The sequence below is a fragment of the Bombina bombina genome, chromosome 1, assembly GCF_027579735.1.
Source record: "Bombina bombina isolate aBomBom1 chromosome 1, aBomBom1.pri, whole genome shotgun sequence".
In the NCBI taxonomy this organism is placed as follows: domain Eukaryota; kingdom Metazoa; phylum Chordata; class Amphibia; order Anura; family Bombinatoridae; genus Bombina; species Bombina bombina.
In genome coordinates, this window is record NC_069499.1 from 424,534,177 (window position 1) to 424,550,000 (window position 15,824).

The 15,824-nt window shown below is 39.4% G+C and overlaps 1 protein-coding gene across 1 annotated transcript in view; it reads left to right on the forward strand.

Annotated features, from left to right (window-relative positions):
* Positions 1-15,824, forward strand: part of SLC4A10 (solute carrier family 4 member 10) — a 432,482-nt gene that overhangs the window by 351,858 nt on the left and 64,800 nt on the right. The window contains exons 16-17 of the mRNA XM_053698366.1: positions 12,174-12,335; positions 12,542-12,655. Of these exons, the coding sequence (XP_053554341.1) occupies positions 12,174-12,335; positions 12,542-12,655 (276 nt within the window). The remainder of the gene's footprint in view (positions 1-12,173; positions 12,336-12,541; positions 12,656-15,824) is intronic.

Here is a 15,824-nt window from a genome sequence, read left to right on the forward strand (position 1 = left end):
TCTGTTGCCGATTGAAGATGATGTAATCTACCCGGGTAATTGTACCATCTGTATGTTACCTTAATATAGTTCTCCTTTAAGTTTGCGCTAATGGAGCAGGCTAAACCTTTTTGGATTATGCTTGCCCATTCTGTTAAGTCCCAAGAAAGGTTAGCTTCTTTTTCCCATTTTTTAATGTAGTAAGGTTTCTCTAACCTTTGTTTAGTGAATAAAAACTGATATAGTCTAGATATAGTACCTCTAGTCCTAGTGGTTGAACTGCAAAGTTTCTCATATAATGTAGTGCCGCTTGAGACTCGCAATCTATTTGCTTCTTCTATCTTAGCTCTTAATTGGAAATAGTGAAACCAGGAATGTGGTGTAGAGGGTGGAAGAGAGTTATATTGTTGGAACGAGATCGTCTCAGAGTTACAGGATGTGTCGGCTATCCTATATAGGCCTTTGTTAGCCCAAATCGTGTTAACTTTATCTTTGTTGTTATGTTTGTCTAGAGGTAGGGATAATGGCGTGAGAGGTGAACCCACGGGAATTAATTTATACTTATTTTGTGATCCATCCCAGATCTCTAACGTATGTGCAATTGAAATAAGTCTTTTCCATGAGTCTGGTCTGTCTTTTTTTGAGGTCCAGAAAATCTGATAAATCGGGTATAAATTTAACATGTCACTCTCTATCTGAACCCATGCTAAGTCGCTCTTAGAGTTGTGTAGGAGTGCTGTTTGGGCTAGTCTAGCGGCCTTAAAATAAATTTGTAAGTCAGGGACTCCCAATCCTCCTTCAGTTTTAGGCAACAATAAAGTCCTCCTATTTATTCTAGCTTTTTTGTTGGCCCATATAAACTCCAACATCTGTTTTTGGACTTTCTCAAGATCCTTTGAGGGGATAACTATAGGCAGAGATCTAAAGAGATATAATAATTTTGGGAGTATCACCATTTTACTAACTACCATCTTACCATAGAATGAAATTTTATATGTGCTCCATATCTTCATTTCTTTATGTAGGTATTTGTATAAAGGGGGGTAGTTGAGTTTGTATAAGTCATTAAGGTTATAAGGGATTAAGACTCCTAAATATTTAATTGCATTGGGGGCCCATTTGAAATCGAAGTTTATCTCTAATAACTTTTTAGTGTGGGGAGGGAGGTGCACTTCTATGGCTTCACATTTGTCATTATTAATTTTGTACCCAGACAAATTGCCAAAGTTAGTTAGGAGGTCGTATAGGATTGGGAGGGATAGCAGGGGTTTACTTATTGTTAATATAATGTCATCTGCAAACAGCGAGAGTTTGTGTTCTGTTTTGCCTACCATAATTCCAGCTATATTGCTCTGGTTTCTGATGCTTGCTGCTAAGGGCTCAATGCACATGGCAAAGAGCAAGGGCGACAGGGGGCAACCCTGTCTGGTGCCATTATGAATATGTATTCTTTTAGATTGGTATCCTGCTATCCTAAGATACGCCGTTGGGTTTGTGTATATGGCTTGAATTGCTTTAACAAAGGAGCCCGATATGCCGAACTGCGAAAGAGTCTCAAGCATATAGTCCCAATGGATCCTATCAAAGGCCTTCTCTGCATCTAAAGAGAGAAACAGAGAAGGCACTTTTTCGTTTGTTGCAAAACTGATAAGATCAATAACCTTCCGCACATTGTCAGGAGCCTCCCTCCCCATAATGAATCCCACTTGGTCGTTTACTATTAGTTTGGATATATGTGAGTTTAGTCTCGTGGCCATAATTTTAGTAAGGAGTTTGAGGTCTAAGTTTATGAGTGATATTGGTCTATAGTTTTTACAATGGAACTTGTCTTTCCCTGGTTTAGGGACCACGCAAATTCTAGCCGTTAATAAATCATTTGGGATTGTGCCTCCCTGCATTATATAGTTAAACATCTCCGCTAAGTGGGGGGCAAGATCCATTGAGAATTTTTTGTAGAAGCTACCTGAATATCCATCAGGCCCAGGAGCTTTGTTGCTTTTAAGTTGTTTGATAGCTATAAGAATTTCTTGGGTTGTAATGGGAGCATTCAACTGGTCTAAGGCTGTTGAGTCAAGGGTGGGTAAATGGCATTCTTTTAAAAACTCCCGTATTTTATTACTTCTAGATTCTGTATGGCTCTTTGGTAATTGGTATAGAGACTGGTAAAAGTCCGCAAAGGAGTTGGCGATGCGCTGGGGATCGTTAGTTATGGAACCTGATTTAGTCTGTATCTGAGGAATGGAAGACGCTCTAGTAATATTTCTGATTTTTCTGGCGAGCATTCGGTCAGGTTTATTTGCATATATAAAATACTGAGCATCAACCATCCTCAGATTTGCTATTGCTTCTTCATCAAGTAATTTATTTAATTCTGCCTTTTTGGATGCAATTAATTTAATTAAGTTGGGGTTTCTATCCGCTATTACTTGTGTATTGAGCTTCTCAAGCTCTTGTTTTCTCTCTATAATTATTTGTTTTTTCTGCTTATTTAGGTTAGCTTTCTCATGAATTAATACTCCTCTAAGGAAGGCCTTGAATGCACCCCAAATATACAGAGGGTTCGGGGTTGAATTTTTGTTGTCTGTCCAAAAGTGACTAATTTGTTGGGTGAGTTTTTGACCTATAATTTCATTCCTTAATAATGAGGGGTCCAAGGACCAAGATCTGTCTCTAGAGGGGTCGAACAGGCCTTTAATTGACATTTCCACAATAGAGTGGTCGGACCAGCTAGTTTGCGCTATATTTGCATTGGTTATTAGTGGACATAGGATCTGACTGGCAAAAATATAATCAATTCTGGAAAAAGAATTGTGGGCTGCAGAATAGTATGTGTAGTTCCTAACCCCTAGATTACGGATTCTCCAAGTATCTAACAAGTTGTGATCTAGGATAAAATCACTTAATATTTTTTTTGAAGATAGTCCAGTGGTAGGGGATCTGTCTAATCTGTCATTTAGAGTGAGATTAAAGTCCCCCCCAATAATAATTTTGTGTTTTTTCCATGAGGTTAAGAGTTTACTGATTTTAGCTAGGAAATGACCCTGGTTATCATTCGGGGCATATATATTTCCCAATACTATTGAGTTCCCATGAATTTTACCCCTGAGTATTATAAATCTACCCTCTGGATCTCTAATTACTTCTTCTTCCTGGAAGTTTAGGGATGCGTGCAGAATAATAGAGACTCCTCTTTTTTTCTGTTGACCAAAGGAATGGTATTGTATCGGAAAGGCCTTGTCCCAGTGTTTTGGGTTTTGTGTGGAAGTGAAGTGGGTTTCCTGTAATAGTATTATATGTGCCTGTTTGCTTTTGTATTCTGCAATAGCTTTTTTTCTTTTGACGTGTGAGTGGAGCCCTCGCACATTATGAGATAGTATGTTAATTGACATTATGTAGTAGGGTTGTTAAGCTAATATGTGATCTAATAGTGACCTGAAGAGACCAGAACAAATGCTGTTTATGAGACGTCTCAGTCCTACCTTGTAGTATCAGTGCGTTATACCACCACCTTTGTTTCGTAGATTTGATCCCCCAGATGCTCAAAGAAGGATAGAAAAGAACTGAAGAGAAGAGAAAAACATAAACTGTGAACAAAACATTGCGTATAAATATAAACATTAGTATCAGTGCGAGATACCTAGTTTCCCTATATATAGGAACATTGGCTACAAGGTGTATACATAATATCAGTAACAGCGACAGATAATTTAGTTCTATATGGAACAAGAACGACAAACCAGGATAATTTAGATAAAATCTATTAAAGTAAACAGGGGACAGTGTTTAGTCTATACTCGTCTTGGTTTTCAAACTAACTGCTCTATCAGCGGCTAATTGGATTAACTGATAACAAAAGAATGTGGCATGGATGTATTTTAGTGCGGCCAGGAGGGGCCGCCTATTACCAGTGATGAGAGTAATGTGCCACTTAACATTAAGCTGAGCTATTATAAATAGACTAGTGTGATTAAACTAAGCTAAATAGAACTATAACTCTAAGGAAGCTGCCTTACTGTTAGGCAACTATTTGTCCATGAGAACAGTAGTCATACAGTTTATATATAGAACCCGGACTTTCATAATTTAGATGTTTCTCATAAGTTCTGCCACTTGATGTGGAACACACGACACTCACTAGTGTCCAGCTTACAGTCTCTAAGGAGCACCTGAGGCAGGAACTTTTATCAGTTAGCCACAGCCTGCGATTGATGGGTTGGTTCTGTATTTACAGTATCATCAGGTCTGTTGTGTGGGTTGGAGCTTCTAGGAACTTTGTTCCACATTTGTTGTATCTGTTTCCTTGGTGTCCTAGGTGGTAATGGCATGGGAGAGTCCACATCTCTAAGTTGTAATCGTCGGAGCAGGTCTGTTCCCTCCTCAACGGAGGTGCAGGAGTAGGTTGATTTATTAAACAGAAACACAAGTCTGAATGGGAAAGACCACCTGTATCTAATTCTTGCTTTTGTGAGAGCCATGGTGATTGGCTTTAGTTCCCTTCTCTTGCGCAGTGTGATGGGGGATAAGTCGGCAAAAAATTGAAGGTGGTGCCCCTCAAATTCAATATGTTGTTGAGTTCTGGTGACCTGAAGGAGTTGCTCTTTGGTAGTATAGTAGTGGAACTTGAGGATCACATCCCTAGGTGTGTTTGGGATATTAGGTTTATTCAAGGCTCTATGAATTCTGTCAGTTATAAACATATTCTCTTCTACTTCTGGTAGCAGATGTCGTAAGATTCTAAGTAGAACCTCGTTGAGCTTATCGTATGTTTCAGGTAGGTTTCTGATTCTGACATTAGACCTCCTAGATCTATTTTCCAGGTCTTCGAGCTGGGATTCTATTTGCTCTATTTTATCATGTTGAGTCTGTACAGAATTCTGTATGATTGGGAGTTCTTCAATGATTTCTGTGACTTTGTCCTCCAACTCAGAGGTTCTCTGGCCAATTTCTTTTATATCGTTTCTGATGTCTAGTATTGCAGCTTTTAATTCTATCTGAAATACCTCTTTAATTTGCTGTACTAGGGAGTTATTTGAGGGTTGCTGCGGCTCTTCAGAACTGGTGTCTAGTGTATGATCCGACATTTCCCCCTCTTGAGTAATACTTTTGGTTTGACTTATAGACTTCTTTTTCGCTTGTGCCTTAGATAGACAATCTTTGACTGTGTTTTTCCTTTCATTGTATGCGAGGATATAGGTGCTAGTAGTGTCTCCTGTCTGAGTACCGGGTGATTCTAACATACCATTAGGACCGAAACTGGTGAGTCGTCAGTGAGTCGCTGTATTTTAAAGCATATTTAACACCTTGTGCACCAACATGTTTGACCTAAGTGAACATATTTCTAATTGGTACACCTACCCACCAGGCATTATTTCCTCTGGATTGTTTGATAATGGATAGGGCATACAGCTTGTGAAGGCCTGCTTGTATCTCAGAGCCTGTAGTTTACCATTTTGAATCTGAGACAGGAACCTTAGTTATTTCCTCTAATGTGGAGTAAAGCAGCCAAATCCTCTATTTAGCGGTGCAGACACCCTTTAAATCGCTACTTCCAGACGCGGGTACATGTCCTGGAAGTGCGCAGTACATACAGATAGTTATTATGTCTTTTACTGGGTGTAGTTGTTTCTGCTTCCCATACAAGATAAAATAAGTCTTTCTACCTCTCCCAGTAGGCTTATATTGTGGCCTTCCCCAGTGTGCTAAAGCTTTAGTGACCCTTTACAAAGTGCGGCTCATGCTGTCTCCTCTTGGGGCCTAGGGGGGTGACTTGTATAAGGGCCCACTGAGGAAGGGGCTGTGAATCCTGTTTGCCTTTGCAGACTATTTGTGTAGCTGAGTATTGCAGGGCTGTGGGTTACTACTAGGACTCGTAGATGTCAGCTGAGAACTTGCAGTGTGGATAGGGGTGTAAAGACACAATATGGCGTCTTTTCCCGCCAAGTGCTGTCCGCTACTGTGATGTAAGTTAGATGGTCCCCAAACCCTCTCCGGGCTCAATGATTGTAGGCTGTTATTTATTCTAATAAAGTCCCCAGCCTATCATATGTGTATCCGTGCCTTGGAGTGATAAGTTGTTACCTCCTTGCAGCGTTGGCACCCTTCGGCAACTTGCGTGGCTTTCTGTCCGACAGTGATGGCAGCCGCTTTCTGTGTTCGGCGATCCTGTTCACCTCTCCAGAGGAATATCAATTGCGGATGCCGCGTTATGTCTCGCCACCTTCTGTATCAATAATGTAGAGTTTGCGGCTCTGTTCAGCCGCCGGAGCGGAGCCCCGACCCTCCGGTAGCTGAAGTTGTAGGCAGTGTCAGCCGGGCTGTGAGTCCCTCCGGTTACGTTGGAAGAAAACGTTTTGCTGGACCAACAGATCAGTCTCCGGTCTTCTCACTATCTAATGAGATTGATTTCAGACAAAAGTTTTTCAATAATAGGGTATATTTTGTGCACAATCTTTTGGCTGCACAGGAGCTCCCTAAGAACACGTCTAGCTTCAATGGCTGCTGGCCACGCCTCCCACCAATTGAATTTTTAATGAATCTGATGGAGCTGTGCCTGGAAAAAAAACTTTTTTCGTTTTTAAAACAAATTTTTTCTGCAAACATTAGGTACGGCCATGGGGTCAAGCCCCTTCATATGCCAACCTATATATGGCACAATTTGAACAAAATCATGTTTTTAATCCACAGCACAGCTCCATCAGATTCTACCGTCGCTATATAGATGACGTATTCTTTATTTGGAGGGGCACGTCTGCATCTTTGATTGATTGGTTTAATGCCCTTAATGGATTAGATTCCACAATCAAGTTTAAAATTGAATGGAATCTAGAAAAAAATAATTTCCTTGATCTGGAGATATACAAAATAAAGACAATAGGCACAGATACTCTGTACACTACCTTATACCATAAGGACACAGATAAACATTCTATTCTACACTACAACAGTTTTCATCCTCACACACAAAAAAACGGTGTCAGTTCCTCGCAGCTCCTGAGAGTGGTCAGGAATAACACTGAGGATTCCCATAAGGATCTCCAATTAAAAGATATAGCTCAGAAGTTCCTACAACGAAGATATCCCCCACAACTCATCGAAAGACAGCTTCTGGTTGCGGAGCAACGAACCCAAGATGGCCTCACGGTAAGGAATAGTGAGAAAAAAGAAGATTCAAGACTGAAGTTTGTGACTACCTACACTCCGTTTTCGGAAGTGGTATCTAACACCATTGACGACAATTGGAAAATAGTGTCAAAAGACACAAGCCTGCCCTTTTATGACCTTCCACCACCTAGGATGGTCTATAAGAGATCTAAAAAGCTGCAAGATCTTTTAGTCTTGAACGACCCGGTGCACTGCTATGATCGTCGGCCTTGGTTACCTAAGACCAAAGTGGGGTGTTACAAATGTGGTAACTGTGTGACATGTTAACATATGGTGACCTGTAACAGTTTCCATCACCCACACACTAATAAACGGTACAAGATCCAACATTGATTGACGTGCACATCGGACTTTGTCATTTATGCCATCATCTGTCCGTGTTCCTTATATTATATTGGAAAAACGGTCAATACCTTCAGAGAAAGGCTAGCGAATCACAAATCTGCTATACGCCAGGCCATAAAAACGGGTAGCTCTGAGCAACCAATCGCTAGACATTTTTTACAAGCAGGTCACTCACTATCTACGTTAAGAGTAATACTCATTGACCATGTTCCATGATTAAGACGAGGTGGGGACAGAGTATTGGCTTTATTACGATTGGAAGCAAGATGGATTTTCGATCTAAACACCGTGGCCCCCAAGGCCCTGAACTCAATGATAGATTTGGATGTTGCTACAAATGAATTCCTTACGGGCATCCCCTCCTTTGGACTGTGTTAAAAAACGCAAATAAATTAAGAAAATGTCTAATGACAATTAACAAATATGTTGCTATTTTTCCATAGGCATGAAGGTACCTTGAATACTATAAGTGCTTAGGTGTAGTATTCCATTGATACTGTTCACTTATAGATTGATTTCTTTTTTGACACTATGATATATGTGTGTCTTTTTAGAGTAATTGACTACCCTTATAACATATAGCACTATCCTGCAGCTTCATTTATTTTGGTTGCTGTTCTCTGATTATTGGGTTGCCACTTAGCGTATTATATATATATATATATATATATATATATATATATATATATATAAGTTTACCTAATTCTTTTGTCTTATTACACTATCTGGGAATCCTCTGTCCTGCCTTCCCTATGCACACACTTATTAGGGTGTACATCCTTTAGTGCACCGCTCCGTTCCCCATATTGCTATAATTTTGAACGGCTTCTGTTTACCGTTGCCATGACACTATACACACGGCTTTACTCTGTTTGCCGTGACGTATTACGTCATCACGTATGCGTGCACACGCATGGGACTCCGACAGTGATGGGCGGTCGGCTATTGAGCGGCGAGGCAGGTATCAGGATTATTATGTTTCACTTACATTTGTAATTACACTGGGTATATAAGGTTTGTTCATTATGTGGTTCTATTATCTCTCACATGGGCTCCATTTGAAAAAGGTCTAAGTGTAGACCGAAACGTTATGGGTTAAGGCCCTCCTGTTTAACCTTTGTTGGATTAAAAGGCTTGCTGTTCAAACTTCCTGTGTTGCCTGCTTTCTTCCGGATACACCATATACACCGTGCTGGGTGTGTATTCTGGACTTTGCATGTATATGTATATATATATATATATATATATATATTTACACCTATATATATTCATGTAAATATATAGGTATAAATATATATTTGTGCTAAAAAACAGCAGATATATATAGAATTATTTATTTATGAATAAATATAACATATTCTGTTATGTGAAGAACATTGGAATGTAAAATATTAATATTTACTTGTCGAGTTAGCGCATTTGCGAATATGGTATCGAGTTTGCACACACATACATACAAGTATACATCCATACATACAAACATCCATACACTTACTCACAGAGGTGTAACTAGAAACCACAGGGCCCAGGTGCAAGAATCTAAGAAGCCCCCCCCCAACAAAAAAAGTGAATTTGATACATATCTTTTTTTATGAGATGATCTGAACCCATATTACTGTATATAGTGACACTGTTTAACCCACCAGTACGGTATATAGTGAGTCAGTGACACCGTCTGTAATCTACCGGTGAGATGACTGGCCTAACCCTACCAACCCCAGTACTTTATAAAGTGACCACAGTAGTCTGTGACATAGTCCAGCCCCCCATACACATGCATATACACACACGCACACATATCCTTATACACACACACACATATCCATACACCTACACACACACACATGCACACGTATACTTAAAGGGACAGTTTACTCAAAATTTTTCTCCCCTTTAATTTGTTCCCAATGATCCACTTTACCTGCTGGAGTGTATTAAATTGTTTACAGGTAGCTCCTTTACCCTTATATTGGCATTTGAAATTGTTAATTTAGCATGTGGTATCCCCACCTATTCTGAAAGTTTGTGGCCGCGCGTACCAGCTATAGATAAGCTTTGTAAACACAGCCAGCAGAAGAAATTACACTCCCAGTGTGATATAGCAGAGATAAGGTAATAAAATGTTGATTTTCCATTGTTCTCTCAAAGTATTGGTGATTGTTTTAAGGACAGATATAATATAAAGAAGCAGGTATATGTGCACAATGTGATACAGTAATGAGATCTGATTATACCTACAAGCTCAACCTATTTTATTAGGCTGTGGCTTCAAAACACAAAATCAGAGCTTTAATATACAGAAATAAACCTTAAAAAGCTAATTTTCATACATTTTTTACTCTGCAGTTGGTATAAAAAGCAATTGTAAACACATTAAGGGAAAAACTATTTTACAGTATACTGTCCCTTTAAATACCCACATACATTAGCTACACTCTTGCAATTCTGCTGCCATTTAGGGCTCCATTTATCAAGGGCTTGGCTGATCAGATTAATCAACCTTCATTTGTAGTGGGACAATGGCCATTTATTGTAATTAAAAAAGGACTCATGTCAAAAACACAGTTTCCTATTATAAAGCAGCTAGGTCTGATATTTCACAGAAATGGATCTAGCAGGTACGACATACCATTACCGCTAACAAAGAAAACCAAAACTGAAGCAACAAAGATGGTGTAAAACAATTATACTAAAAGTGACAGATGATTTCAAACTTGAATACATAAAATACTAGAATAATTCCAACACCGAGAAAACAGGACTGTCTTATCTTTTAGGTGCAGCACCCAGCCCACTGTTGAAATGAAAAGTAAAGGATATAAACTTGATAAAATGTTCACATAATGTACATTGTATTAGACCTGAAATCAGTGAAATTACATCACTAGGAGATTAACATAGAAAATGTACTATTGTGCTTTATTGCTCAGTTCTGAGTTGTCTGCATAATACTGTATAATTTTGTTGACTCATTTAGAAAATATAATAGAAATGTCAAATGATGCTGATGGCTTTTTTCTCTTTGGTACATTTGTCATATTTAATGAACTTCCATCTGCAATGCTGCATGTAATTATGCCATGTTTTGACACCATAAGAACACTTAGGAAAAATGTAATATTTTGAGTCAGGATTTTTACGAAATCCAAACATTATTTATATTAGTAATAGATTCAGTTTTGTTGGGCTTTTTATTCAGTGTTAGAGTATAAGTATATGGATAGAGAATTCTACAGAATTAATATACACCTAGATTTAGAGTTTTGCGTTAGAAGGGGTGCGTTAGCTACGAATGTTTTTTTTCCCCCGCACCTTTTAAACAACGCTGGTATTTAGAGTTCTCTGAAGGGCTGCGTTAGGCTCCAAAAAGGGAGCGTACAGGCATATTTACCGCCACTTCAACTCTCAATACCAGCGTTGCTTACGGACGCGGCCAGCTTCAAAAACGTGCTCGTGCACGATTCCCCCATAGGAAACAATGGGGCAGTTTGAGCTGAAAAAAAAACCTAACACCTGCAAAAAAGCAGCGTTCAGCTCCTAACGCAGCCCCAATGTTTCCTATGGTGAAACACTTCCTAAGTCTGTACCTAACACCATAACATGAACCCCGAGTATAAACACCCCTAACCTTACACTTATTAACCCCTAATCTGCCGCCCCCGCTATCGCTGACCCCTGCATTTTATTATTAACCCCTAATCTGCCGCTCCGTACACCGCCGCAACCTACATTATCCCTTTCTACCCCTAATCTGCTGCCCCTAACATCGCCGACCCCTATATTATATTTATTACCCCCTAATCGCCCCCCCCAACGTCGCCACTACCTAACTACACTTCTTAACCCCTAATCTGCCGACCGGACCTCGCCGCCACTATAATAAATGTATTAACCCCTAAACCGCCTCACTCCCGCCTCAAAAACCCTATAATAAATAGTATTAACCCCTAATCTGCCCTCCCTAACATCGCCGACACCTAACTTCAAGTATTAACCCCTAATCTGCCGACCGGACCTCGCCGCTACTCTAATAAATGTATTAACCCCTAAAGCTAAGTCTAACCCTAACACTAACACCCCCTAAGTTAAATATAATTTTTATCTTACGAAATAAATTAACTCTTATTAAATAAATTAATCCTATTTAAAGCTAAGTCACCTTTACTTGGTCTATAAGAATTGTTCTTCAAGCACTACATAGCGTAGAAGATTCTATACCAATGATAGTAAAAGAATAAAAAAAAAACAAGTCAAAGCATAATATTCACAAATAAAAAACACTTCCATTTAGCCATGAATCCTAGAATTTACTTATAGCTTTAAAGTTTTTGAATCACCCTAATTGTATTTTATTACTTTAACATGGTATGTCTGAGTCCTTCTTATTCTTGTTGCAGAAGTTTGGTAATAATGTATCAACCCCTGTACTATTCCGTTATATTAATCCATTGAATAAATAAAAGGAAATGCCAAAGACACAGAATTAACTGTTCCTTTGCCATTACAATGTTGGCATTGTGTACCAGCGATTTATCTTCAGTAATATTTTTGCTAAGGTGTTTGTTGTTTTTCTGCTTTGAGTGCACAGATATCTACTTGCATCTGTAACAATTGTAGCAGTTCATATATTAGGCTTCATTTTTACTTAGTTTTTTGTGTGTATGATTTTGTATATTTGTGCTCACCAGGTTTGCAATAATTTTCATGGAGAATATGTTGGTCGAGCCTGTGGACATGAAGGTCCATATGTTCCTGATGTCCTTTTCTGGTCAGTCATCTTATTTTTTTCAACTGTTGTGTTATCATCAACTCTGAAGCAATTCAAAACAAGCCGATATTTCCCAACAAAGGTACATTTGCATCAATTATTTTATCATTTTAAGATCAGAACTGTTAAGGTAAATTTGAAGATGATATTTTAGCAGATATTTATAAGTAGTGACAATTTACCACCTCTGATGATAACGATTTAATAGGAAATGTCTGTAGTCACAACTAGTTTAAAACTCTGTAAGTTTTGTTTAGTTTTACATGCTTTTTTTTATTTTTTTATTAGGTGCGCTCTATTATCAGTGACTTTGCTGTGTTCCTTACAATTATGACAATGGTTTTACTTGACTACGGTATTGGCGTTCCATCACCAAAGCTTCAGGTTCCCAACGCTTTCAAGGTAAAGGCCAATCTTTGTACAAATAGTTTTGTTTTAGAACACACTGACAATACACTAAACAACATGAACTAAAATTTGAAGAGTCATTGTTACCACCATTTAACACTTAACTACTCAACAAATCTGGAAAAAGGCCAGGGCTACCCCCAGTCTTTTTTATAACTGCTTGTGTGCAAACAGCAATTTATGCTCAAATCTTCTCAGGTATGACAATACAATATCATTCATCTTCATTTCTGATTCATGTACTTTTAAACAAGTAAAACTACCTAACAATTTTAGTGTACAGAAGAAAAAAATGGCTTACTCTGAGCCTAAAAATGTAGTTTTTTTAAGATATCTGTCAGTCTGTCTGTCTGTCTGTCAGTGAGTGGACATTGACAGAAGCAGCATTACCTTCAGCATTTTCACTATTCCAAATAATAGAAAATAATTTAAGATGCATAGAATAGACTAACTTTTTTTCTGGGTGAATTGTCCCTATTATCCAGTGAACTATATAAAATGTTTAGATATGCATAATGACAACAACTTTGCAATATATTTGTATTTATTTTGCCCCCTTTCATGTATTTTAGCTCTGAAAATAGAGGCTATAACCATGCTACGTATCTGTCCCTAATTTTAGCTGCTAATAACTGCAAGATGATTCAGTTTTTATCAACTTTAAGACAATGGCTAGCTTTGTTGTCTGCAAACTAAAGCTGATTGGTTTCTCCAAATAAAGCAAATGTGGGTGGGGTTTGGCTATTAAAAACTAATTGCAGTAAAAAGAATGCTAATTTTTATTAAAACATTAAGGGGCCTGCAGACTCGCCAGAAACAGCAGTTATGAAGCAGCGGTCACAACGATCGGGTTGATTGATACCTCCCTGCTGGTGGCCGATTGGCCGCGAGTCTGCAGGGGGCGGCGTTGCACCAGCAGCTCATTGCTGGTGCAATGCTGAATACGGAGAGCGTATTGCTCTCCGTATTCAGCGAGGTCTGGCAGACCTAATCCGCACTGTCGGATCAGGTCCGCCAGACTTTGTTAACCCCTTAATGACCACAGCACTTTTCCATTTTCTGTCCGTTTGGGACCAAGGCTATTTTTACATTTTTGCGGTGTTTGTGTTTAGCTGTAATTTTCCTCTTACTCATTTACTGTAACCACACATATTATATACCGTTTTTCTCGCCATTAAATGGACTTTCAAAATCTACAATTATTTTCATCATATCTTATAATTTGCTATAAAAAAATACAAAATATGATGAAAAAAAACAAAAAAAAAAACACTTTACAACCACCAAAAAACACCCATGCTAAATAGTTTCAAAATTTTGTCCTGAGTTTAGAAATACCAAATGTTTACATGTTATGTACTTTTTTTGCAAGTTATAGGGCAATAAATACAAGAAGCACTTTGCCATTTCCAAACCACTTTTTTTCAAAATTAGCGCTAGTTACATTGGGACACTGATATCTTTCAGGAATCTCTGAATATCCATTGACATGTATATATATTTTTTTTAGAAGACATCCCAAAGTATTGATCTAGGCCCATTTTGGTATATTTCATGCCACCATTTCACCGCCAAATGCGATCAAATAAAAAAAAATGTTCACTTTTTCACAAATTTTTTCACAAACTTTAGGTTTCTCACTGAAATTATTTACAAACAACTCATGAAATTATGGCATAAATGGTTGTAAATGCTTCTCTGGGATCCCCTTTGTTCATAAATAGCAGACATATATGGCTTTGGCTTTGCTTTTTGGTAATTAGAAGGCTGCTAAATGCCACTGCGCACCACACGTGTATTATGCCCAGCAGTGAATGGGTTAATTAGGGAGCATGTAGGGAGCTTCTATGGTTAATTTTAGCTCTAGTGTAGTGTAGTAGACAACCCCAAGTATTGATCTAGGCCCATTTTGGTATATTTCATGCCACCATTTCACCGCCAAAAGCAATCAAATAAAAAAAAATTGTTCACTTTTTCAAACTTTAGGTTTCTCACTAAAATTATTTACAAACAGCTTGTGCAATTATGGCACAAATGGTTGTAAATGCTTCTCTGGGATCCCCTTTGTTCAGAAATAGCAGACATATATGGCTTTGGCGTTGCTTTTTGGTAATTAGAAGGCCGCTAAATGCTGCTGCGCATCACATGTGTATTATGGCCAGCAGTGAAGGGGTTAATTAGGTAGTTTGTAGGGAGCTTGCAGGGTTAATTTTAGCTTTAGTGTAGAGATCAGACTCCCACCTGACACATCCCACCCCCTGATCCCTCCCAAACAGCTCTCTTCCCTCCCCCACCCCACAATTGTCCCCGCCATCTTAAGTACTGGCAGAAAGTCTGCCAGTACTAAAATAAAAGGTATTTTTACATATGCTGCTATGTAGGATCCCCCAACCTCCCTGATCCCCCCAAAATAGCTCCCTAACCCTCCCCCTCTGCCTTATTGGGGGCCATCTTGGGTACTGGCAGCTGTCTGCCAGTACCCAGTTTGCAAATAAAAATGTTTTTTTATTATTTTTTTTTATTTGTTTCTGTAGTGTAGCTTCCCCCCCACAGTCCAATATCCCCCCAGCCAAACCGATCACCAAATAAAATAAAATCCCCCCCTTGATCCCCACTTCTAGGTAAAAATATTCTGTAGCGTAGTGGTTCCCACCCGCTCCCTCCCCGTGCACGCGCCCGCCCGGCCTCCCCGTGCACGCGCGCGCGTCCGTGCGCGCCCCCCCGGTCGTCTCCGCCTCCGATCCCGCCCCCCTCCGCATCACAAAAGCCATCGATGGCCGCCACCCGCCTCCCACACCGGCTCCCACCCACCAACGAACTTAGCCGTTAATGTCCGGTGCAGAGAGGGCCACAGAGTGGCTCTCTCTGCATCGGATGGCTAAAAATGGTTATTGCAGGATGCCTCGATAGATGCCTCGATATCGAGGCATCACTGCAATAACCGGAAAGCAGCTGGAAGCGAGCAGGATCGCTTCCAGCTGCTTTCCACACCGAGGACGTGCAGGGTACGTCCTCAGGCGTTAACTGCCTTTTTTTTTGAGGACGTACCCTGCACGTCCTCGGTCGTTAAGGGGTTAAATAAAGGCCTAAGACTTAGCTGATATATAACTCTATTGCAGCACAACAGAATGGTCTTGTAATTGGAAGGTGTTTACTGTCCCTG